The following is a 24,774-nucleotide window of genomic DNA, read 5'->3' on the forward strand; positions in this document are numbered from 1 at the left end:
AGCAGTTTTTCACAGAAGAAGATAAGTGTAGGATTTTTAAACCAATTTTTATGGCAAATGCTCTAATTAGTACTTCCAGAGGTTGTGATGAACATACATGTGTGTTTTGGAATGATGGAGCAGTATAAAATTTAAATGTTGTGGGAGATGTTTTATTTTATTTTATTTTTTTACCAGTTCTTCGTTACAAATACGTCTTTCCTCTTAACACTAGCTGAAAACTCTAAGTGCAAATCATCTACTGAATTTCAAACAGCTTAATGTGGGGCTCCTCCCATTTCTTTATATAGTAAGTCTTGAAGGGACAAAATTAGGAAAGTTGTGGATGAAGCAGATGGGGCAGGAAAGTGTCTGCGGTGCTGAAACTGCAGAATTTCATTAAATTTATAGAAGTTGAGGACCTTGAGTGCTTTTGAAGGTATCACTTTTTCAGCCCTCAGGTGATGAGAAGTTGAGATTTTTCAAGCAATTTTATTTTTAACGTTCAGAGGAAAATGAATCTTATTTTGTTATCACAGGGTTTGCATCGTTAAGGGCTGACTTCTGTGCCTTGAACACATTTTTCATGTTTTTTCACGTTGTTTGGTTGCAATTAGCTCTTGGTTTTTGGAAAGCAGTCCCAAAATCTGTGAAAATGGAAGAGCTGGCTGTTCTAGGGGAAGTGGAGTAATGAATTAATGAGCTAAAATTGATGAGAACTAGTGCAAGGTGGTGCTAAGTGGAAGATTAATGGGAAGTGGGAACCGGCTTCGAGTACAGGGAGTTCTGTTGTGAACCTGCAGGAGAACAACAGCCTGTGGCTGATAACAGTCACCAGCACTTGGAAATACGTGTATGTCCGTGTTTAATCCAAATGGAATTTTAGATTTTGATTTATTTTCGTATTATTTCAACGTACGGAATAATAAAACCAAGCCCCGCTCTCAGCTGATACAAAACCACCGAGGATTAATTTTCATCCATGCCAAGACATTCTCACTTTATTAATGAGTTTTAAATGTAAAGTGTTTGTGTGGATTTAGTGGTTGTGTGAGGGCAGTAGCTGTGCATCAGTAATTCATAAGCTTTTAATGTAATTCAAGTAGATTGGAGTCTCTTTCATGTTTAGTTTCTAGTATTTGTGTTTTTACAAGGCCTTCATATTTATTTATGGAATGTTCACAAGCTGTCTATCTGGAAGTGGATTACTGTGCTTTTTTTATTAAATCAACACTTATTCATCACCTGGTATGAAGATTTTCTTCTATAATGTCACTTTGTTGGAGTGATATATGCATATATTTCTTTTCATATATACATATGCGTAGATTTCATGAATAGAACATGCATTTTTATCATGATACTTATTTTGGGGTGATAAAAGAGGTGGCTGACAGCTGAGAATATGATTTATTTTCTTTAGATTAATTGTCAATCTAACTTTTTTCCCCCCATTAATTTGCCTAAGGCTGTGTACAAATAGTTGGGAGACAGGTCTCTTTATCTGTGGTGTAATAAGCGGGTTTAGAGTCAAGAAATGGAAAGAAATTGCTGCTCTTCCTTCTCCTCTTTTCAGTTCTTGAGGAGTCTTCTGTGTTTACAGAGCAGCATTTTGCATTTTTGAGTTGACTTGGACTTTTGTGGCTCACGTTTTCTATTGGTGATGGTAGTGATGTTTTCAATTCACAATAAATCTATAACACAAATGAACCATGTAAAAGAAATTAATAATTTGCACTGTGTTTAGTGTCTGTCTGTGTTAGATTCATGCTGCAATGGCAACTTTTGAGTAGTCAAAGGAATGGAAATAATGTTGGTTCCTGTGGAGTTGTCAGTTCAGAGCATTACAAGGCAGGTTTTTAGCTGAGATAAATAAAAAGGTGAGAGCTGAAAACATGATGGTGAAGTAAGTCCAGTGTCCAGCACTGGGGCGGGGGAGCCTCAGCTCCCCAGGCTCTTAGGACATCCAAAAGGACACAAAGTTGACCAAAAACCACTTTGTTGTCTGCTGCTGGGTGTTGGTACCTCATTCCAGGGGTTTTGATCCCCCCTTTCTAATGTGAGAAGGGCATTGGGGTGTGTCTGGAGAAGCTTCTGCATCCCCTCTGCTTTCTGAACAGCAGAAATTATTAACTGTAGAAGTGGAACAGCCCAAATCTGAACTCAAGGTGTCACTTTTGGTTTTTAGAAAACATGAGAAACACCAAATTCCTGTCATACCTCTCCTTGTGAAAACATGCAAGAGACTTAAAAATACTTTAGAGTTGGAAACTTAGACTCTGAGTAAGAATTGTCAATGTATTATTGTGTCAGGGGGTTCAAGCACTGCTTTGAACAAACACAAACACAACAGGAAATGTATTTTAGCAATCCAGTCCTTAATCCTGTTATAAGTCACCTTTGAAAGGAAATGTGTTTATAATGTGAACTCTATGAATAATGAAAAACAAACAAAAACAAACATGCATCTGGGCTGAAGGACATTCTTTGTATAAATGTAACACCTGCCTGAAGGAAAGCAAGTTTAACAAACTTGGTATATTAACAAATATTAAAAGTTTTATTCCTAAGTGTTTATTTAAATTAAGGACGATAGCTTATTTTAGGCAGTAGCAGTTGTGTTTATTGCCAACTAAAACATCTTACAAATTCATTTTCTAAATAGATATTTTAGGTTGACATCTTTCGCAGCAGCTTTATCAAATGGATATGAAAATATTGGGAAACTGAATATAGATTGTTTTCAGCAATTATTTGTTGGTGACTTCCCCTTGCCTTCTTAAAGTTATGAAAAGGTCATTAGTGTAGTTCATTCTTTATTTAAATTGCCTATCCTGTTTTGCTTTTACAGCTGGAAATGAAAGTGAAAATAGCAGAAGGTAAATTTCATGAAGAAAAAGTGAAATTACAGCAGAAGCATGATGCTGATGTTCAAAAGGTAAAAAGTGTTTGTATTTTCTTCCAAAAACAATGTATTCATAATAGAGAATATGATTATCATTAATAATTAGCAGCTATTCTTTAACTTCTCCACAATTGCAGTTAATGTTCATTAAAAGCCAGATTGTAGGTAAGTTTGCATAAACTGATAGGAATGTGCAGTGTTCTATGGTAACATAAACTTAGGAAAGGGAAAACATTGGAAGAAAACAAAGGAAAATACACGAGGCCATTTGTTTGTTTGAACAAGAGAACCTATTTTACCAGCCCAGCAACTTCTGTGGGTTTGTGTGTGATGAAATCACAAACTTGTGATTTTTCTTTCAGAGAGAGAGCACCTGTGTTATAGAAAAATGTGAACAAAGACTTTTTATGGACAAAATGCAAAATATAACAGTAGGAAAATCCACAAGTATATCAGATATGTTCCTGCTCATACAGTAATAGTGTTTGTTCTCCTGTCTCCCTTTTGAGAGGGTCTTAGAGCAAAGCCTGGTCACTGAACAACCCTTTACTTATGTTCTTGTGTTGTTAAACCTGACGTGGCTCTTAATTCTTCAGCACTGACACGACACCAGATCTGCGTCTTTGGGTTCCATTGGGTTTGTCTTTGTTGTGTTGCACAGCACCACTTCTGGGAAGGTCACAAAAAGGCTATCACAGACCACGTGGTTGCTTTCAATGCCATGTTTTAAACATGGGGTAAAATCCTGCGAGGTCCCGAGTGCCTCTGGACTCGCTCTGATCCCGGGGACGTGGCGGGAATTAAACGCTCGGCGCCGGGATCCCGATGGCTGATCCTGCTGTAAGCTCTGCATTACTCACTGCCTCTGTTTTGTTTCTTAAGGCTGAGTCACAGCCTTGGAGGAAGTTGGTTGACACAACACTGTGACACATCAAAGCCTCCTGAAAGGATGTTAATATTTGGTCAGGTGCATATTTGGCTCATCTGCTCTCAGAGCCCGTGAGCAGAACCAGTGAGCGAAGCCGGGAGTGGAAAGGAAACGGCTTTGTGAGAATAAGAAATAGTTTAAATGCTTTCTCATCCCTTGAGTTGTCAGCCCTTTCTAACTGATGTTAGAATTCCCGTCTTTTGAAGTTGTTTAATCACGTTGGATATTTTAGAAAAGGTTAAACGGCGTCGTATTAATCTTTAAAGACGCAAAACGTTTATTGCAGATGGAGTAATATTGTTTTAAGATGAAAGCTTCTGTTGGATAAGAGATTTGGGGCACTGTTATAAAATTTCTGGGACTTTAATCTTTATCTTAAACAAAAAGTTTTTTAAATTAAAATACTATCTCAAAGTGTGCAAATATTCGAGCTGTTTTTTTCCAAAATCAGAAAATGGGGGTGTAGTTACCTTCATATACTTGCTCTATTCCAACCCTTTGTTCCTTGGAATCCATGCAAGGAATTGCAATTGGTGAAGCACAGAAGAGTGTAATCAAATTTACCAATTTATTTCCAAATTTCTTCAACCTGCTGAGAATTTTAGGTGCTTTTAAATAGTGTGAAGCAACTTAAATATGAAAAGGGAAACCCATCTTTTCTGTTGCAGTAGTAGCACCATGAAACTTCCACACTCAACAGGAGCAACACAGGGTTTGCCCAGGTTTGAAAGGAAACAAAAAGACCTATCTTAAAATATGAAACTCCTTTTTTAATCTACTTCTGCCTACATTTATCTACAACAGTCCTTTGTTTATGACTTGGCAGTCTGAGCTGTGAAAAATGACTTAGATTTAATCACAGTCCTGCAGGACCTGAGCACTTCTGGAAGGCAGTGCCTTTGCCAGAGATCAGGGTGTGTTGTTTTGTGCACTGGTTGTAGTTTTGATTTTTCCGAACTTTTGTTAAAATATTTTGAATTGTCCCTGCAGATTTTGGATAGAAAGAATGACGAAATAGAGGCGTTGAAGTCCACCTACAAAAAGAAACAAAAAGAATCTGAGGATCAGATCAGAAGACTGGAGAAAAAAGGTGATTTTTCTCTTTCTGGTTGTTTTCTCTGTGGTGGTATTGCACTGCATTCTCTTGTGGCTGTGGGCTTGTGTTCCTCCTTCAAACATCCCTTTCTTCTTCCTTTGCAGGTCTTCACTTAATTTTTTCCTTTAGATTTTGAGAGGCTTGTCCAGTTGCCTTTGCTGTTTCCAACCCACGTATTCCAGGAGGCCTGTGATCTTTTATATTTAACACAGGTTTTATGAGCGTCACCAAAAAAAGTTTTCTTTGATGGTGCTGAAGTATTTTGACCACTCGCTTCAAACTTTTTGGGATCTCTGGCCCAAAGTTAATTTCTTTATGCATTCAGTACATTTTAATCAAACCACAATGGGTTATTTTTAAAACTGTTGCGGCAAGAGATTTCAAACATGAGTAGTCTTGAATATGTCATAAGTACAAAACTTGGCCTGAGTGCGGCTTGTCAGCAGTTTTTCAGTGTTAGTTTCTTTTAGAATTCCTTGGAGTCCTTTTACACTATGGACTAAACCACAATGTAAAATAATACAGAAGTTTGGTAATCTATGTACAAAAAGGGAGAGTGTTCCATGTATATTGTTTCCTCCTCCTTGGGAAAGTAATTTGTCCAACAAGGAATCTGGTGCCTCTCTCAGTGGGTTGGCTGGAACAGGTTGTGTTTGAGTTGCCTCCACTTTTACCAGATAGTGAAAAACCTCAGTCGCTTCTGAAAAATGAATATGTACCTGGTTTTTTTTCCACTAAATTTGTTAGACTGTGAATTCTCAATGCAATCACTCGGGGAACTTAATTTCCTTGTATATCTCTAGCATTCAACCTTCACAAGAACCTCTTCTTCTAGGGCTGCTCATGAAATCGAGTTAAAAATGCCTATTTTCTTTAGGTTGTAAGGAATTTTGCTGATGTGTATTTACTCCTTCAAGAAGGAAGACTCACTCTGAAATATTCTGTAAACAAAGCAGAAAACAGAGAACCCCTTGTAATGCTGTAGTGACACAGAATCAAAGTGCTAAATTTTGAAGCAGCCCGTGCATTAAGTATTTAAGAGCCAAAAAACATCAGAAAGTCGGGTCAATTGGAAGGCTGATGTAAACTGATTGTTGCCAGCACTGAACAATCCCAAAGGTGTCTCTTGAATGGTTGTTTATTTTCCCATTTTTAACAGTTCAGACCCTTGTTCGTGAGTCACAAGTTGTCAGAGAAGCCAAAGAGCAGCAGATTGTGGAGTTGAAGAAGATGTGTGAGCAAAGCAATGATTCCCTGAACAACGAGTGGGAGAAAAGGGTAATGAACAATACTTGCTTTCTTGACAGATTCCTACAGTGTTTATCTGACATAATACACTTTGTCACTCAACAAAATAAATATTAGGAATACGTTACTTTGAGGGATGTTTTTTTTATGCTGATTTTGATTATATTTTTTTTTTCTGAGGTAATTAAGCCTCTTTTTGCTGATGCCTGCACACCCACACCCACCCAGCTGGTCACCCTGTGCCTGGGGTTCATCTGGCCTCCTGGCAAGCCTCTGGATGTATTAGGGAAGTGTTTATTTCTGGTTGACCTGACATGGAATTTTAATCTGGGTAAACCTGCTGCTACCTGCTGCCACGGTGATTCCTTTGAACTCTTATTTTTGCAATGGGTCATGAATTCTTCAGTGTATTTGTATTTATTGTTAAACTCAAGACAGCAGCAAAACAGGGGGAAAAGCATGTTTATTGTGAGACAGCATCACCTTTGTCCAGATTATTGTCAGGATTTGTCTTGCTTCCCCCACTCGGGAGAGGGAGGGTCACAAAAAAGGCAGACCCACCTCCCTTTATAGATGAAGAATGCTGTGTAATTTAATTTTTTTGCAGCCCTGCATCTGGAAATGATGTTGGGTTTAATTCTTGCCTTCTAAGAGATAAATCATGAATCTTGTCCTTTGTGCTGAAGACCTTGAGGCTTCAGTGTTAAATGGGCTTTTCTCTCAGAAACCAGAATGGTTTGGTTTGGAAGGGACCTTAAAGATCATCTCATTCTAATAGAATATATGAGCATGGCAAAGGCACGTCTCTTAGCATTCTGTGTGGATTAAGTTATGCCCTCTACACGCTTCTAAATGACTTGCTTATATTTCTTACAGCTTTGTAGAGTCATAGCAGACCTATTTAGTGAGCAAATTATCTAGTCTTGTTATAAGGGGTGGAAATGTGACCACTTGGGCTTTTCAGTTGTTCTGTTTATATTCTACAATAATGTAATACTTATAAATGCTAGTTTTAGATGCCATTCATTATTTCCTACTGTTTTTCTGATGCAGCTTCACGACGCTGTGGCTGAGATGGAGAAGGAGAAGTTCAACATCCGGAAGAAGCACACGGAGGACATGCAGGAGCTGCTGGAGGAAACCAACGCCCGGCTCCACAAAATGGAGGAGGAGTATTTGCAACAGACACAGTCAACTGTGAGTTTTATTGTGAATATCTCACAGTAGCAGGTGTCTTTTCCAACATTCAGAGTCCGTGGGTTTGTGTTCAAGTGGACTGGAAGTTCTCAAGGCCAGGTTGGAGCAGCCGGGGGTAGTGGAAGGTGTCCCTGCCCATGGAATCAGATGATCTTTAAGATCCCTTTAAGGTCCCTTCTGACCCAAACCATTCCATGAGTCTGTGATTAGTGTATATACTTATTTTTGATGGTGCAATGCAGTTGTTCTGTCCTTTGAGAGGACAGCCAATCCAACTGAGGATTTTTCCCCCAGATAAAATTAATCAAAGCACAGCCCTTCAGTCAATATTACAGAGAAATATATTTGTGATGAAGGACTGACTGTAACATTTCTCACTGCTTTTGATTCAAGTTAGCAGAACTTTTGTTTCTGTAGGTTTGTGCACTATAAAAAAGGATTTATATAGAAGATCTGTTTTCACAGATACTTGTGACTCTTTACTTACCCACCTTCTCTTTGAATGAGCAAATGCTTGTTAGGTTAAAGATCACATCAAAAGAGTTTTGAAATGAGACATTAGAATAATCAATAATTACATTTCTTTTCTAGAATAATTATAAACATGGAAAAAGGTATAATGTGGATTTTTTGCCTGTTATATAAATGATGCAGAAAGCTAAAAATTGACAAGTAACCTCAAAAAAGCATCCTGTACTTTTTATCAGGATGAGGCATGAGGAAAATTGAATGAGTGAAAAGACAATGTCAAACAAAATTTATGCCTTTATTAATGAATGTTGAATTTAAAAATTAACATTCAGATCATGTCATAGGTAACAGTAAATACAGAGAAAAATGGACACAGTCTGTCAGCAAGATTGAATTTAAGAACCATCAAAACTAGACAGATCTTGCTGAGCAGCTTCTGATTTAATAATTAAACAAGGTAGAGTTCAAGGCAGGGCTTAAGATGAAAGACTAGACTGTCACTGGAAATTAGTTTTCTTTTTTTCTCTCTCTCCTTCTTTCTGTCTCCTGATTTTATTTTTTTCTTTTTTTTTTTTGGTTGGTTGGTATTTCAGAGTTTTTCCTTGTTCAGAGTTTCATGTTGTCAGGAATGCCAGTGCTGTTAGAGAGAGGAATGGGCTGAACAATTGAACTAATGCCATAGAGCTCATAAGGAGGGGTTTGTGCACAAATATGAACTTCCTCGAGGGCCACAGGGCCAGGGAGGAGTTATGATATTTGTTAATATGTCAGTACTTTTTTTTTTCCTTTAAAAAAAACCCCAAACAAACAGAAAACCCCAAAACAAGGAAAAACAAACAAAAAACCCAAACCAACAAAAACAAAATAACAAAAAAAACACTGAACCAAACACCCCTTTGCCCCCCAGAAAAAAACCCCAAATATTCCTGGGCTTTGCACTGATGGAGAACTTTGCTCTGCTGTGGTCATGGAATATTTTCAGCTCAGGTGACCCTGTGTGAAGTTCTGGCTTTGCTCCAGGCTCATGTCCCAGTCGGGGCAGTGCCTGCAGGTGGCTGATGTTTGGGTTTTTATTTTGCTTTAACAGTGGGTGAAAATTCTGTTCCAGTTCCCCCCATCGTCAGGCCTTTGTTAATATAAAAATAACTGTGATCTGCACATCCTGGAAGGACAGCTGGGTCTTATTTTTTGACTTCAGCCTCCTGAGGAGTCTTCTCATTTCCGTGCATGTTACCATAAATTTAGGGAAGAATAGGAAGTGGCAGAGTGGTCTCATACTACCTGCCTGTTCTTATTCTGCTCCTTTTTAGATTTGTTTATATTAGGAGATGAAGTTCTAGGAAAAAGATGCAGCTTTTAATAGATGTGATTTATTGAGAGGAAATCACTGTAATTAGATTAATGGGAGGTCTAAAAATCCTTTACATGTGTTATCATCCATTACACTTTTCCATAGAAATACCTGTCTTCTTTCCCATTTTAAGAGATTTGCAATTTAAAAATCAGTTACATTTATTGCTTTGCTTAAGGGAAAAGACATGTTACTTTGAGGGGGGGATAGACATCCATATTTTGAAGGTTTATTTATGTTTTGTGTAGAACACAGAATTTACTGTCGTGATTGATGACAGCTTTGCTATTGTAACCCTTGTGCCTCTGGATCACCAAAGAACTTTGTTGCTCCAGGCTACTGAATAACAACAGGACTATTCCCTCATTTGTTCTGGGTTTCCTCAACGTGATCTGTTCTTTCAGAACGAGACTGTCCAAAAACTGGGGGCTCGTGTCCAGCAGTTGACTGTTGAGGCTGAAAATAGTCATTTGCTGCAGCAAAAATTATCTCAGGAGAAGATGGAAGCAGAGCAGCGTTACCAAGACTTGTGCTCTGAGCTTCAGGAACTCAAAGCGAGGTAATTAAATAACACTTGCCCGTTTAACATTTAGCAATATGGAATTTCCAAGAGCAAACATTTATTCATTTTGCTCCAAGAGCACTGTGAATGTTCTTTGACATTAAAAAGCTTCCATGAAAATGTATTAATTGATGTCCAACTCCTTTTGGACTGGCCCAACCAACCATCCTGAGGAGGGTGTTACCTTTCCATTATTTATAAGCAGCTCGTTGTGTGACAAGAGCAGTGGCACAGGCAGACGTGCAGGATCTGTAGAATTGATACTGAGCAAGTAAAAATGCCAAAATATGAAAGCAATTTCCATATTCTGTTTGCTTACTCCTTGTAGGTACAACTTGCTACAGAAAGACAAGGACCACATTATGCAGGAGTACAAGGAGAACATCCAGCGACTACAAAGTAAATTTGATGTTGATAGAGATTTTATAAAGCAGGAACAAGCTCTTTCTGCAGCTAAGGTATGATAGGCAGGAAAATGTGGTTTATTTAATGGTCTCCTCAATATAAATATAATGCTTATGTATAAATACGAGTAACTGTTCAGTTCTCTGAGTTACTCGTGTGTGAGTTTAAATAGAATTGGAATTTAATTTCTCATTCCCAAATTTGACTGAAAAGTCACCTGAAGTTGACTGATAATTCTGGTGTGTGTGTCCCCATACAGGTGGTATTTCCACAGCTCATTCAGATAAGATACAATTGATACCCCAACCTTGTTTGGTCTGTTAAAATTCTGGATACCAAAGGATTTCAACACACATTTCTGAGTTCACCAGAGGGCCCAAAGTGGCGTATCCAGAGCTGTAAACTCAGACAGTTTTTTTTCCCCAAGTTGATAATTTTTTCCCAATTTTGGGCAGCTTTGAGAAATAAATTTAAAGATGTAAAAGATGAATCTGAAGAGCTAGTGAGGAGTGCAACCCAAAAACCCCTTTTTCTGTTAAATCCCTGCAGACATCTGGTGTGATTGAGGAATTACAGAGGAGTGTGACTCAGTTAAAGGAACAACTGCAAGAATCAGAACACCAAAGGCAGCAGCAGCTGAGGGTGAGCCCTGACTTTCCTAAAGGATGACCAACCCTTTCTCCTTTTTTTTTTTTTTTTTTTAATGATTTAAATGTTTCAACAGCCATACTGGAATGCACTTATATTTAAACATGCCTGCTTGTCTGTGTTTTATTAATAGAAATATATAAAATGTCACCTTTTGCTTAAAGGTTGATTTAAAAGTGGGACTGAAAGAGGTGAGGGCAGAATTTTCACGGAAATTTTTTGACTGTTTCTTGTAATTCACATGTTAAATAAAACAGTTGAAATGTGTGTTGGTGGGTTACAGAGAAACATGACAAAGAATGATGAATGTCTTTTTTTTTTATCATAAACTGTAAACACTTTAAAAGTAAGTTTCAAAATTGTTTTTAATTTTGTCACTCTTGAACAGTTCAGTTCAATATTCTGCCTTCCTGTAGGCATTTAAATTAATCCTCCTATCTGAGGATAATGAGTTCCACATCTGTATCATGTATCAGTCCTGTTGGAGTTTTGGCATCTACTTCTCCTCCAATGTCTTTCATTTCACAGTTGATATAGTACAGAGTGGCATTTTAATAGCTCAGGAAAACAAGTTGCTGTTTCTCTTTAAAAAACATGAATCATGACTTTTGAGATAGTTTTGTTATTTGCTATTGGTTGAATTTTTTTTTGGTATGTCAGAGAATTTTTTAAGGATGATATTGAGTGGATTTTTAATTTTTATGGGCTGTTCTATATAACAGCAAATGTGTGTGTTTGACTGCTTTGAAATGGAAGAAAAATGTGGTTGGATTATTTAGAATACACATTTCTTCCCCTGCAGGATCAAGAATACAAGGTTCAGCAGGACAAACTTCACTGGGAGCGTGTGTATGAGAAACAGGTAATGTTTGCAAGGAAAATGAACCATCCCGTGCACATTTCCAATTTTGTTCTGTGCAGAAGTTAAAGTTTAAATTCTGAAATCCCCCAAGTAGTAAATTTTGGAATCCAAGCATTTCACAAAGTTTGGAAAAATAATGGGACAAATTCAAGAAGGATTTTAAGGACAGCTATTTGAGTACAGAGATATCACCTCTGATTCTAGAACCTGCTGCCCAGTAATTTGGGCTGGGAAGGCATTCCCAAAGAATTGCCCCTGGAAGCCTGTCCTGTTATTTTACATTGCTTTTTGGTGGCAGCTGATGCCAGCTGCTGTTAGAGAAAAGATAATGAACTGAATGAAACCTGGCCTCTTGTCAGTGTTCATGTGTTCTTCCATAGTTCTTTTTCCCCAGTATATCTCTGTTCCATCCTCCTCCATGTGTTCTCTATATATTGTCAACGTGCATTGTTTTTACATCAGAAACTTAAAGCAAAAAATGTAATTTTCGTCAGAAACGCTTCATCTTAAAGCACTTTGCAAATGCTGTCTGCTCTTTCAGACTTTAAACATCAATAGGTTTCAAATTAAACTTCAATTTTAGTGACATTATGTGTGCAACTCGTGTTCAGTCAGAGGGTGCTTAGATGCCTGTTTAATTGAAAGGATGTGTTACTCAAACATGTCACTTCCAAATGTGGCAAATTTATAACATGAAATAATGGATTGTGATCCGAGCTACTTGTCACTTGGTAATAGCATTTGTGACATGAATTGTAGTGGGGTTTTGGTTTGAGTTAGTCCCTTCTGCTGACTTGAAGTCAAACCCTTTTTTGTTCCGAGATCTGCTTTGGTTTAAACCTTGCCTACCTTTTTAGTCAAGTCATGGATTTTTATGAATGTTGAACTCCAGAGAAATTCAGGATTGGAGTAACATTGCAGGTCAAAATACCCAAATTATGCCAATATATTTTTATCTTGTGGTTATTGAGGTAAAGTGGACATTGATTTATTGGAATACATCACTTTGGTTTATAGCAATACATCACTTGCTCTGCAGATAAGTACAGATTAAATATGTCTGGTGATGTTTCCAGGCGCCAGGGAGGGTATGAGGCTGAGACAGGGCAGGTTTAGGTTGGATCTCAGAAAAGGTTCTTCCCCCAGAGGGTGGTTGGGCACTGCCCAGGCTCCCCAGGGCAGTGGGCACAGCCCCAAGGCTGCCAGAGCTCCAGGAGGGTTTGGACAATGCTCTCAGGGACAGGGTGGGATTGTTGGAATGTCTGTGCAGGGCCAGGGGTTGGACTGGATGATCCTTTTGGCTCCTTCCAGCTCAGGATATTCCATGATTTGAAGTCTAAATGCATCGAATGCCTCACATCTACCTGTTAAACTTCTGTGTTGCCCTTCTGCAGCAGAGCCTGTCCTGTGATGAGTCTTGAATGAGGTTTGGGGATCATTTGGGGGAAAACTCCTCAGTATGGGCTGAGGGCATGTCAGCAGTGCCCCCACACCAGTGAGCCCAGGCAGTGAAGCTGCAACTCTGTAAACGAGGAAGCAGAACCTTTATTTTTATAAATAACTTTACAGGCGCTCTGCCTGTTCATAAATTCTGATGTAATTGTGTTCTCAAAATCAAATCTTTGAGGAAGGAGGAGAAGAAAAATACATGTGAATTATCTATGGACATAAATCCATAAAACAGGATAGATTGGCCCATAAAATACTAAAACAAGCTTGCCTTCAAGTAAAGGAATCATGAAGTCTCTGGTGCAGTCTGTTCACTTGAAAACCTACCCATTATCTAATAATCTTTATGAGTCTACAGTGGCTGTTGCTGTGAGGATACTTAAACATCAAACAAATAATAGGTAGTAACCCTAAATGTCACTGTTTGATTAAAGGTGCTTATCTGCTGTATCAGGAACCAGTTAGACTAAATGGCTTTACAAGCCAAGGAAACACCTGCTTTTCATAAATAATCCACTGCTTGTTTTCCAAACATTCAGTTCAGCAGAGGAACAGTGACAGATTATTCCTGAGAGCCATTCCCGAGCCAGCTGTTAAATATATAGAATTTACTAGGTTTGGCAATACCTTCTTTGCTCTGATAGACAACCCGTGAGTTTGGAGGCTCTTGGAACCCAACTAAGAGTTCAGACCATCCTGGAGTGAACACCCACAAGGAATTGCTCACAGCAGAGAGTCTCTGAATTTGGTTTTTCATTGGACTATACCTTTATTAGAACACATTTTTCTTTCTGGTAGTGACTTAATAGCATGGAATGTTACAAATGACTGCGAGTGAATAAAGGATTTCCTGGGCTTCCCATCTCATGGAGAAAAATCTTGTTCCTTGAGCAATCCTAAAGCAATGCAAACTCTTGTATTTCATCTGCCTTTGGCAGAAAATATTATGAAAACTCGTGGTTTGGACCACTCTTGGGAGGTTGCCAAATTCAAAGATTCTTCTGTTTTTGAGTAATATTATTATTATCATCATCATTATAATTATTATTACTACTTGTTTTATTACTGCTATTCCTCAGGATGTTTATGTAAAGTATTTACATTTCTTACTTTTATTGTTGTAAGAACTGATAAGAAGTGATTGGCTCTGGGTGTTCACAAGTTGGTAAGTAGGAGCCCTGCACCCTAGAGAATAAATACATGGCACTATTTTAGGCACTGTACTTACCTAAAGAAAATGTGATTCCCTTTTCTTCTGTAATTACTGATATTTCTTTTTTGTAGAGAATAATATTCACTTTGAGAATCAAAATAGCTCTATTGGCTCATTCTTCATCTCTCTGTTAATCTCTGTTTTTGCATTTTACATAATTTTAGAGACCTATAGATGGTTCTCTGCATCAGCGCAAAAGAAATGCGCAAATAGTTTTTAGAATTAAAAATAACATTTATTTCTTTTGAACTGTGGCACTGTTTTAGCTAAAACATGGCTGGTTTTTTCCTTCAAATGGCAGATTAATGTCATTCAGAATGATCTGGATAAAGAAAGAGGGGATGCTCAGAGGAAAATCCGCAAACTGGAAGAGACTTTGAAGTAAGTGAACATGGAATAATTGTTGAACCATCCCTGAGGTTTTCAGTCAAATTTATGTAACAAATTCAGGCTTTGCCTCATCTAATGGCTTTCCTGTAGTTTGGCTGGGTTTTCTTCCCATTGTAAAGCTGCATTTTTGGGGTTCTCAGTCGACCAGAAAAGTGGAAAAAAAGTAAAGCAAGAACCAAATCACCCAAATTTGTTGACTTTCAAGTGGTGGGAATTGAGGTTCCTGATGTCAGCTGGTCTTGGCCTCTTAAATGGATCTGGGTTCGATTCAGAATGGATTCATTGAAAGTAAATAATCCAAACTAAAGACTTGTTGCTTGGGACTATTTTAGAGGAAGGGATAAATTTGAAAGATGTGTTTATTTAAATGATATTTTAACTTGATATAGTATATGATGTTTGTGATTTTACGTTTTACTTAATATCCATAAATTACAACTCTAATGTGGATTTTTCCTCATTGATACCACACTTTTTTGTGTGAATACTTGTTTCTCTCATTGATCTAAGACTTGGAGAAGTGTCTGCAGCAAACAGGAGACACTTTTTACTAAGTAACTCGGTACAGTTTCTTTTGCCAAACTTGTACATTAAAAACATAATCAAGATGCCTGAAGTTTTGATGTTTTGTGAGCAGGGGAGTGGTTTACACACAGCAGATACACAGAGGACAAGATTGACTCTTGTTGTGCTGCTTCCATTTTTGATTATCTAAGCTATTATTTCCATGTGTTTATCCAGTTTAAATTCAAAGTTATGGAAATAATTTCCAGGGAAAACAGATCATTCTGAAACAAACCAGGAGTTACTTGCTAAAACTATTCAGTTAAATATTACAATGTACCTTATCTGGGCTGAGAGAGGCAAGTGAAGATACTTTTATTCAATAAAAGTCATAGAGCTGAAGTCTGTATTTCTTTATTTCTGTAATCTCTGAGGTATTTGGCATAAATAGAGACTATCTTAAATCACTACAGACATTAATAAAAATTCCAGCTTTTAATCTTTAAATTCTTTACACTGACTATTATTTATAATTTCGGGGAGATTGAATTGTTATCAACTGCACTTAATCTTTTAGTATTTTACCATCTGATTTGTTGATAACGAAGTTGCATTAATTTTCTTCCACATCTTTCAAATAAAGTGTCAGTTTGCACTTACTTATGTTAATAAAATCAGTCTGACTTTCCAGTCCAGGGGCTGCTTGGGATGGATTCCCCATGTGGGTGCTCTCAGTGCAGAGTAAACACTCTCCAGGCAGTAACTGTGAAGTGGGTGAGAGTGCTGGGGGGGTTTGAACTTTAATTTCAGATATTCCCTGGCTCTAGTTAAGTTTAGGTTTAGCTCTGAGTTAAGAGCAAGGATTTGAAGAGTGAAGTTTTAGGGCCCATGAATTAAGATGGTGTTGGCAGAGATCGGTGCCAACCTTGTGCTTCGTGTGAGTGGGTCCTTGGGCCAAAACTGGGCATGGATCAGCTCCTGGGATCAAAGAGCCCTGGAGACTGTTCAGCAGGATAAAAATGAGCCCTGGAGACTGTTCAGCAGGTTAAAATTCATTTGCTATTTCCCCTACATTAAGTGATTAATGCTATTCCTGCTTTTCAGTATCTTCTACTGCGAGCTACTCCCTCTCCTATTGTAGAGTTGTTGTCCCAGGTTCACTTCCATGTCCTTTGACACTCTACTTGTCTCATGCTTTCTTTTTTTCATTTAATTTTTTTTAATTGAGGGTGCTGAAAAGTAAGGTAGAGATTTCTTAAATATAACCATATATAACTCTCCCAATTTAAATGGAAAATGTTTTCGTTTTGGAGGTAGCTTACTCTTTAATAAAAATCTATACTGCTGCTCTTTTGGTTTTTATAGCAGGGATTTGGGGTTAATTTTGAGATTAGTAATGGAATTAGTAATTCTAATATGTAATTATTTTGTAGTGGAATAGAAATAAAAATTAGCTTCCACATGTGTTTTTGCCTAAATGAAAACATAAGTTTGGCAGATTGATCAGGGTGGATTTGTGCTCCTAAAGATTAAAAATATTGTCTTTACAGAAATATGGTGCCCTGGTTTAAGGCCAACATATATTCCACTGGATGGTTCTTTTAGATTTCAACTCTGGTGCCAAACCTCTGGTCCCTGTGCATTCCTGACCAGGGATGTGTTGGTACACATGGCTGTTGGGAACAAACTCACGTGCCCAGGATGGAGGAACTGCTGATCCTTCAGGGATGGCTTTCTGGAAGCCAAGCCATTAATTTAGCACCAATGTTTCTGGACCACACTAAGATTTTTTTTCATGTGTTTGCTTATATAGGATGTGTATGTAAGTAATAGATAAGGAGCAGTGATATTTATTGTGGCAGAAATGGATGGTTTCCTTATGGCTCTTTTTTATCCACTGCTGCAAAAATTAGTCCTTTGAACGATCTCTTGCTATTAATGAGTTCACAGGACCTAATATCTTATGTAAAAATGCTTTATTTTGCTGAATTTCTTTGACTACTGTCAGAATGAAATTGGGTAACTACAAGCTAAGGCAGACACAATAAATCTTGGGAAAACAACCTTGTCTTGCATGAGATGGGTGAAAATATAGTTCAGCATCTTCAATAGAAACGGTGCCTTGTGGAATTGCACCTCAGAACCCAGTAGGTGCATCAGTGATTTCTCATAAACTACTTTGATGTGAATGCACTTTGATTCTGAAATGGCCACAGGATTATACCTGGAGGAGCTGGTGAGCTGCAAGCACAAGGAAAGGGAAGTGGCAGACATTTTAGTGGGATTTTTATTATTATCATCATCATTATTTTTGCAGTGGTGTGACAGCAAACAGTACTGTTGCAGTTTCAAACGTAGCCACACCGATGCAGAATGAAAGTGATTTGAGACATTGTGTGGAATAGTAAAATCCACATTTCTAAAAGTGCCTTTCACTTCAAGAAAAAACTGTGTTGCCGCAGTTTCAATACAGAAGTGAGTTTACATAGTTTATGGAAGGCTTTTTTTTTTTCCTCTTCTGAAGTTTGTGGTGGAAATATCTGTCAAACCCAAACCTTTTGCAAAGAAATTGCTCTAACACTCACGGCTGTTGGTGGTGACTTGTAGATATAAAATTCCTATTTACTTCTGCAGTGCATGTCACAGGCATTGCCTAATAGCAAAAGTCACTCTAAGAAGTGCTCCAAGGGTTTTTCTAGAATGTCCTTTAAATGGCATTTCTACAAGAACAAAGTTTTCTTAAAAAGCTTCTCTGTAATTACTTGGGGGGAAAGGTTGTTTCTCTAATCCCTGTGGTTTGGTTGCATAAAATGTGTCACCAGAGTGGGTTGCAAATAGGCTCAATCTCTGCTGTTCTTATCTCTTGTATTAAGCAGAGGAGTAGGAAATAAAGAGGTATATAATTTGTCACAGTACAAACTGAGTGGAGTAAAACAGAAAATAAGAAAAAAATCTGTACCCATTTGTGGCTGAAGAAATTTTATTGCTGACTTTATACAATGTTGTTCCCCAGAACAGCTCCTAACATCATCTCTTATGTCTTGCTCTGTGGAATTGGATGCTTGTTTATTAGATATGTTTATTTTGCCTCTGCTAATATTTTAATAGCAGATTCTTTCATATTTTTAGTTTACTGGGCTGTAGGGAAATGTTTCCTGTTTTACTGAAGATTACAACCACGATGCCAGCTCAGCTGTCACTGAGCCACTTCCCTTCTGGAGTCATCGTAGAATCCCTGGATGGTTTGGGTTGGAAGGGACCTTAAAGATCATCTTGTTTCACCCCCTGCCATTGGCAGGGACACCTCTCACTATCCCAGGTTGCTCCAAGCCCCGTCCAACCTGGCCTTGGACACTTCCAGGGATAGGGAATAATAAGTTTACAACTACATAGATGTGTAGAGTTTGTCAATCCTTAGTCAGAGATCTTGGACTAAACTATTAACACACTGAGGACTTTGAGGCTGTGATCATCTGGGACCTGCATGGAAGTGCAGAAGCACCTTGTGCTGGTTTCTCAGAATGATGGTTGTGATAATTCTCATTTCCTGGAGATAATTATGGGGTCTGATTTAATGCTTTTGGCTTTGCATGTCTCATACACAAGTGAGTATTTCCTTATGCTTCTAAAATACAGCTTTCTCGAGTTCTTGTTCTTCTCTTCTGTAGTGTGATTCAAGGAAACAGTTTTTAAAAAGTCCCATTAGGAGAAAGGAAGTGAAACTCCACCTGTACAGGTGCAGACATTGTAGCTGAACACTGCAGAGTCAAGGAATGGGTGCACAACATCTCCAGTCTGATGATTCACAACTTTCTCCCCCTCATTCTTTGCCTTTTTTTTTTTTTTTAAGCCTGTCTGTGGAGCCAAATCTCAGCCCTTTGCAAGTGGGGATGACACAGAGCAAATGCTGAGCAGCTGCTTTATTCCAAGTCACTTAATAAAATTGTTTGTTTACATAAGGAACTACCAACACCTCTTTTTTTTTTTCCTTTTTTTTCCATGGCTTCTCTACCCCTCGTCTGAACTCATTTAAAATTCTTCTGGGGAAGAAAGAAGGGCTAAACTTTCCAGACACCAGCAAAACTGCTCCTATCCAGTAGCAGATTTTCATGATAGTTTCTAAAACACACATGTGCAGTTTTCTGATATTTTGGTATTTGTTTTAAGTGGCAGTTCTAAAGGTTTCCAACCCTTTCCATGGTGTGAAGGTGGTGCCTGTAGGTGTTCAGTAAAATGCAAAAATGAAAATTATTTACCTTTCTTTTCACACATATCCTTGTGTATGTGCACATGCTTTCTCTGGGTATCCTTGATGTGAGAGTCAAGCAGAAGAAGTTGATTTTCTCTTTGGAGATGGTGCTGTGGAGTTTCCTCACTGTAGACTTAAAAATACTCATTTCACTGCTTTTCCTTATTCCACTGTGTAGCTGGGGCAGTGTTTGTGCTTCCCCATCCTGGACTGCTATTTCTGGGGGCTTTTTCAGGTGTGGTTCAGTGATACTAATTTATATTTTAAATTGCAGTTTTTGTGCATAGTGCAAGTTGTTACAGCTACAAGGCTTTGCTTCATAGGAAATATGTGATAAAAACGAGTTTGAGCTTTTATTTTACTAAATCAAGTTGGAAAAAACATTATTTTGGGGAAGGAAATACTTTTTTATTGGTATTAATTATTCTCCCTGAAACCTTAGGCATTTCTTTATTCAAGTGGCTTCTACTTGTGTCATCTCCTGGTGTGGTTTGCCAGGCATTTGGTTATTCTGGATCATTCCTTACCTGACATTTTCATAAGATCCATGGACCTGGAGCTTTTCTCAGACTTCTCTTATAGTTTTAAACTTGGTATTGATCCCTGTAAAGCCTTGGGGGAGTGGCTTTGATACCACACTTGCTAAAAGCAGAAGTTAAGAGAAGGCTTGTGTTTGTTTGATCTGAAAGGCTCTTTTTGCTTTAGTCAGAGTACATAAAAATACATCCAGTTTTAGCACCAGAAGTTGTATGTAGAGGTCTTCTAGTCTTTATGATTACTAATATCCTGCAAAATTCCCATGGTGTTTATGTAATTTTTCCTTTCTCTGTAATATCACAGAAGGGACAACGTAAAGGAAGTGAGGGTACAGAAATTTGAGAGAAATAAATGTTGAACATTCTGCTGCTGAGCTAATAAAGAGAGAAACAGATGAAGGGAAGGAAAAATAAACATGTAAAGATGGAAGGCAGAAGGAGGTAGAATAAATAGCAGTGAAAACAATTTCATTTTGTTTGCAATTTGCAGTCGTGCAATTGTTAGATCCCAACGTTTTTAAAAGAAGTTGTAGTTGTACTTTTCAAAATTATATGTGGAAATTATATTTTGGAAAAAAATATGTGATTTAGAGTGAATATTGATAATTTGATTGTACCAAACCCTTTGAGAACTTTAAACAGCTGCTTTTTCAAATACTCTTGTATGGGCTTCTTGTAGTGGTGTGAGTCACAAAGGCCACTGCACACAGAAAAACCCAACAGCCTGGGAATCATCAATGCAGTGATAAATAAATAAAGGCACTGATAGCTTTAACCACAAGCTAATTTTTTTATTTCTTTTTGCCTTTCTTGCTCCTCTTAAGTTGAATCCAGATTCTGAATAATTGCTTGTTGTTGTTAATATTTTTAGGATAATTGCCTAAGAGTAGCTTAGTTCCTGTAGTTAATTCCATTTTTTCCTTGAAAATGAAGTATTTGTGTGTGGAGGGGAATTCTTGAAGGAATGGAAAAGCTATTACTATTTAAAGCCGGAAATAATTAAAGAAATATGAGCAGGCATTGTCTTTAATTCCAAGTGTTGCAATAAAATGTATTGTTAAGAGTTTATACTCATGTTCTTTGTGTTCATCATTATCTTTTATTAAAATGTTGAGTGTTGTCTTGTTACAACAGTTCCAACATGATGAAAAAAAAGCCAAGTCTGTGATTTAAAACCAGCAGTGGCTGAAGGAGTTCTGATATAGTTCCACTCTTTAAAATAGGGCTATGTGTATTTTTTGGTATAGGGTGGGGGATTTTTTTTCCTCCTTCTTTAAGAATCAATGGAAAAGCAGCCAGCTGTTCTCCACTCGGGGATCTGAGAGCATCTGAAACCTTTTAGAGCAAAAGCCAGTCAAAGTTTCCAGCATATTGTAAACATTCCTGGAGCCCCGGCGAACGCGGCGCCGTCACCCTCGCTCTGGGGGCCACGACGTGAGCCCTGAGCAGGGGGACACAAAAATGTGGGAGCTTTGTTTAATTGCCTCACTTAAAAGCAAAAATAAAGTGTTCTATTAACTATTTACAGCCTTTCAGTTTTTTTTTTCCCCTGCCACCCCCGTTTCTCTGGAGACCTGCTGGCGATAATGAAATATATATTGGAAGGAAAGCTCCAGTTGAACCAAAAAAAAAAAAGAATGTAGCAGTTGATTTTTAGTTCTTGTCTCTGGGACTGTCATGTCCCTCAAGGTGGTTATAGAGATATCATATGACATCTCTCTAGTGATAACAGCTATGGAAATGTATAACTGTATGAAATGAAAGGTGTTGCCTCGTGAGGTGAAGAGCGTTGGTGTGTCATGCTATGGCACTTAAATACTTGCTGTAATTGCTATTCTAATAATTAATGGAATTAAGGGTTATTGCTATTGCATTCACTAAATGGATATACAAATAATTGACACAAATGTCAGAATTGTTCCCTTATTATTCCAAAAGGCTTCCCTTTGACATCTGTGTATTTTATATGTAATCAATGCATTATATTTTGGGCGCTACGTAGCCTTGAAATATTGATGGAATGAGAAAAGCCTTGAGTTGGCTAAAGAAAGTCTTACAGAGGATTGAACTCAATTACTGATTGTTAAAAAGCATGAAATGTTTCAGGCTGTCATCTTTTTTGGGTCACTTAAAAACTACAAAACAGTACAAGGAAAAACTTTGATCCTCATTTGTTGCTTGATGATTATGATGGCTCCACTTCAGTTACGCTTGATAATCTTAATTTTGCTTTCACTTTTTGTGTACTTTTACAACTTTCTTTCAGCTTCATCAACAACACAACCAACCTTCAGTGAGGAGTTGAAGTTAATAATTCAAACAATACTTTTAATGAAATGAAAATTGTGAAAATCCGTGTCCACTACACCAACCTGAGAAACGGATGAGCTGATTGGATGCTCATCATCCCTCAGAATTAAATTTCTATAGTATCCATTACAATATGGATATTATTATTCTGAATCCTGAACTATAATAGTACAATTATTTTAGCCATAAAAATATTTACCTTAAATAAGTAGAATAACAGCATGAGTTCTGCATCCTTGTACCTCCTTAACAGGCTTAATCCTGGTGGTTCATCCTCATTGTCTTGGGTTTGCCAACCACTCTTGGCTCTGTCACTCCTCACACATCTTGGGCTGTGCTTTGTTAGTGTTAAGTGATTCTTCTTGCCTGGCTCTTCTTCTCTGCCTGGTGATTTCTCACATAGTTTGTCCTTCAAATGGTTTATTTTATTCTCCCCCCAGCTCTCTGTGCCACAGCGCTGCTCTCTGATCCCTCTCTTTCCTTCTCTGCACCTCTTCTCTGGGTATCTCATGAATCTCTTTAGTGTCTGTGTTGCTGACTTGCTGGTCCACCTTTTAATTACACTCTTGTCTTGTCTTTTCTGAGCCATTATCTACACCTGTCTCTCTAATTCCCTCCTCCATGTTCTCCTTGTTGAGGTTTAGCTGCCGTCTCAGCATGGAAAAGCCATGACTATTAATCTCTGTCCTAATCCTCCTCCCTCAATAACTGAGCCCCTGTGGTCTTTCATATATATGTGGTGCATCTAAATCTTGGAGACAGTTTCTGCAGCGTTGAGCGAAATTATAACGTTTTCCTTTCCAGCCACATTTACAACACTGGCCCAGCCTTTTAAGCCACATCTCATTCATCATTTCCTAGTTGCTGTTTTTATTCTGTTTGCACAGCACCTAGCACAACAGCACCCTGTCATTATTATAATGAGAAATAGTTATCATAATTATTAGTGTGTTTAACCAGTGTCTGGTTAATTTGTGAGCCATTAATTTTGAATGCCGTGCATTATTCTTCCTATTTCTGTGTGATACTATGCACGTGGAGTATTATTTACTCTGAATTCATTAATGGCTTTAAGCAGTGGTTTAGTTGTTAATGTTATCTCATGATTTATTTAAAACATAAGTATATAGTTTAAAATAATAATTGTATTGTAAATATTCGTTGTTATAGCTTACTTGAAGGAATGCAGACCAGCTTTTTGATGTTAACATCTCAAATTATGCAAACTGTAAACAATTTATAAGTGGATTTGTGCTTTTTCTCATAAAGACAAGCTCATCTTATTCTTAAAATTGGGGGGCGAACGACAAAATTGTTCTTGGCTTTATATTTTTGGCTTTATTTCTTTGAAATGCTGAAACAAGTTAGAATGCTTTCTAACAACTTCGAAATATTAAAGTGCCCAGGGACAGGGTGTAGGGATGATGTTTTGAAGGCAATAAATATTTCAGCTTCACATTTCAGTCTTTCTTCTTCGCTGCTTTGATCTGGCTTTGGTTTAGTTATCATTCCGCTTGAATGACTTCACACCGTCTTTCTTCCTCTCCACACCAAAAAAGAAGTGTTCTGCACATATTCCATATGTCTGGGTGCTGCTGTGGTAGGAGAGGCCTCGGTTTTTCCTGGAATATCTGCCTGTGCAGTTGGATGCTCCAACCACGGCTGGGTGGGTGCATTTAGGCCCAAAGCTGGCACTTCACCATCGCTATTTGTCAGAAACGGCAGAGCAGGAAAAGCCAAGTTGTTTTTTGTGTTTTTCAGAGGTTTGACACTTCTACTGAAGCATTTTTTGTGTAACGATAAACTAACCCAGCAACCCCTTCTTTTACAAATACGTGGGACCTTAGGCCTTAATATGTTACTTATGGAGTTGAAATAGTTGGTGTTCTAGGAGTTAAATCAGAGGGGCTGCTGTGTGGAGTGGTTTTTAGTGGTTGTGGCACCAAAATGTGGTCTCATGGATCTTGCATTTGGGTATAAATTGAATTAACTGCTGCAATTGTGCAGAGTCCTGATGGTACCGAGGCACCTCCATGTGAGGGGCAATCTGGGATCAGGAGCAGGACTGTGGGTCAGCTTATTTCCCTATACAGTCAAATATATGTGTCTGTGTACTGGATGGATCCTTGTGTCTGTAGCTTATACACAGAAGATACTAAGAGGAAACTCCTGAAATTTGCTTTTGCATGGAAAGTTTGGGTGTGTCCATTCCGTTCATGTGTGTGATTACACTCCATGTCTAAAGGGTTTTAATTTAATTTATTGAAGAAGCTGAGACCCAGACAGGCACCTCTCCTGCTCTTGGGTGCTGTTGGTGCTTTGGTGCAAGGAATGGTGGGAACCCTGTGAGTGACATGTTGGTCCATCCAACATTTGCTGCAACATCCCAAGTTTAATTAACCTCTCCTGTAAATCCCTGGATTGCCCCGTGTTTCATTAACATGGCTTGCAATGCTGTAACGTCTCAGTGT

At 38.1% G+C, this 24,774-nt stretch overlaps 1 protein-coding gene across 4 annotated transcripts in view; it reads left to right on the plus strand.

Moving 5' to 3' along the window:
* The window catches only part of CEP112 (centrosomal protein 112), a 148,741-nt gene that overhangs the window by 26,891 nt on the left and 97,076 nt on the right, over positions 1–24,774 (plus strand). For all 4 annotated transcript variants that reach the window (XM_027691449.1, XM_027691448.1, XM_027691450.1 and 1 more), the window contains exons 9-17: positions 2,831–2,917; positions 4,803–4,902; positions 6,068–6,186; positions 7,210–7,353; positions 9,580–9,734; positions 10,066–10,195; positions 10,692–10,784; positions 11,593–11,652; positions 14,616–14,695. In XM_027691449.1, coding sequence (XP_027547250.1) covers positions 2,831–2,917; positions 4,803–4,902; positions 6,068–6,186; positions 7,210–7,353; positions 9,580–9,734; positions 10,066–10,195; positions 10,692–10,784; positions 11,593–11,652; positions 14,616–14,695 — 968 coding nt within the window. The remainder of the gene's footprint in view (positions 1–2,830; positions 2,918–4,802; positions 4,903–6,067; positions 6,187–7,209; positions 7,354–9,579; positions 9,735–10,065; positions 10,196–10,691; positions 10,785–11,592; positions 11,653–14,615; positions 14,696–24,774) is intronic.

The sequence above is a fragment of the Neopelma chrysocephalum genome, unplaced genomic scaffold, assembly GCF_003984885.1.
Source record: "Neopelma chrysocephalum unplaced genomic scaffold, ASM398488v2 Primary Assembly neopelma1_84, whole genome shotgun sequence".
NCBI lineage: Eukaryota > Metazoa > Chordata > Aves > Passeriformes > Pipridae > Neopelma > Neopelma chrysocephalum.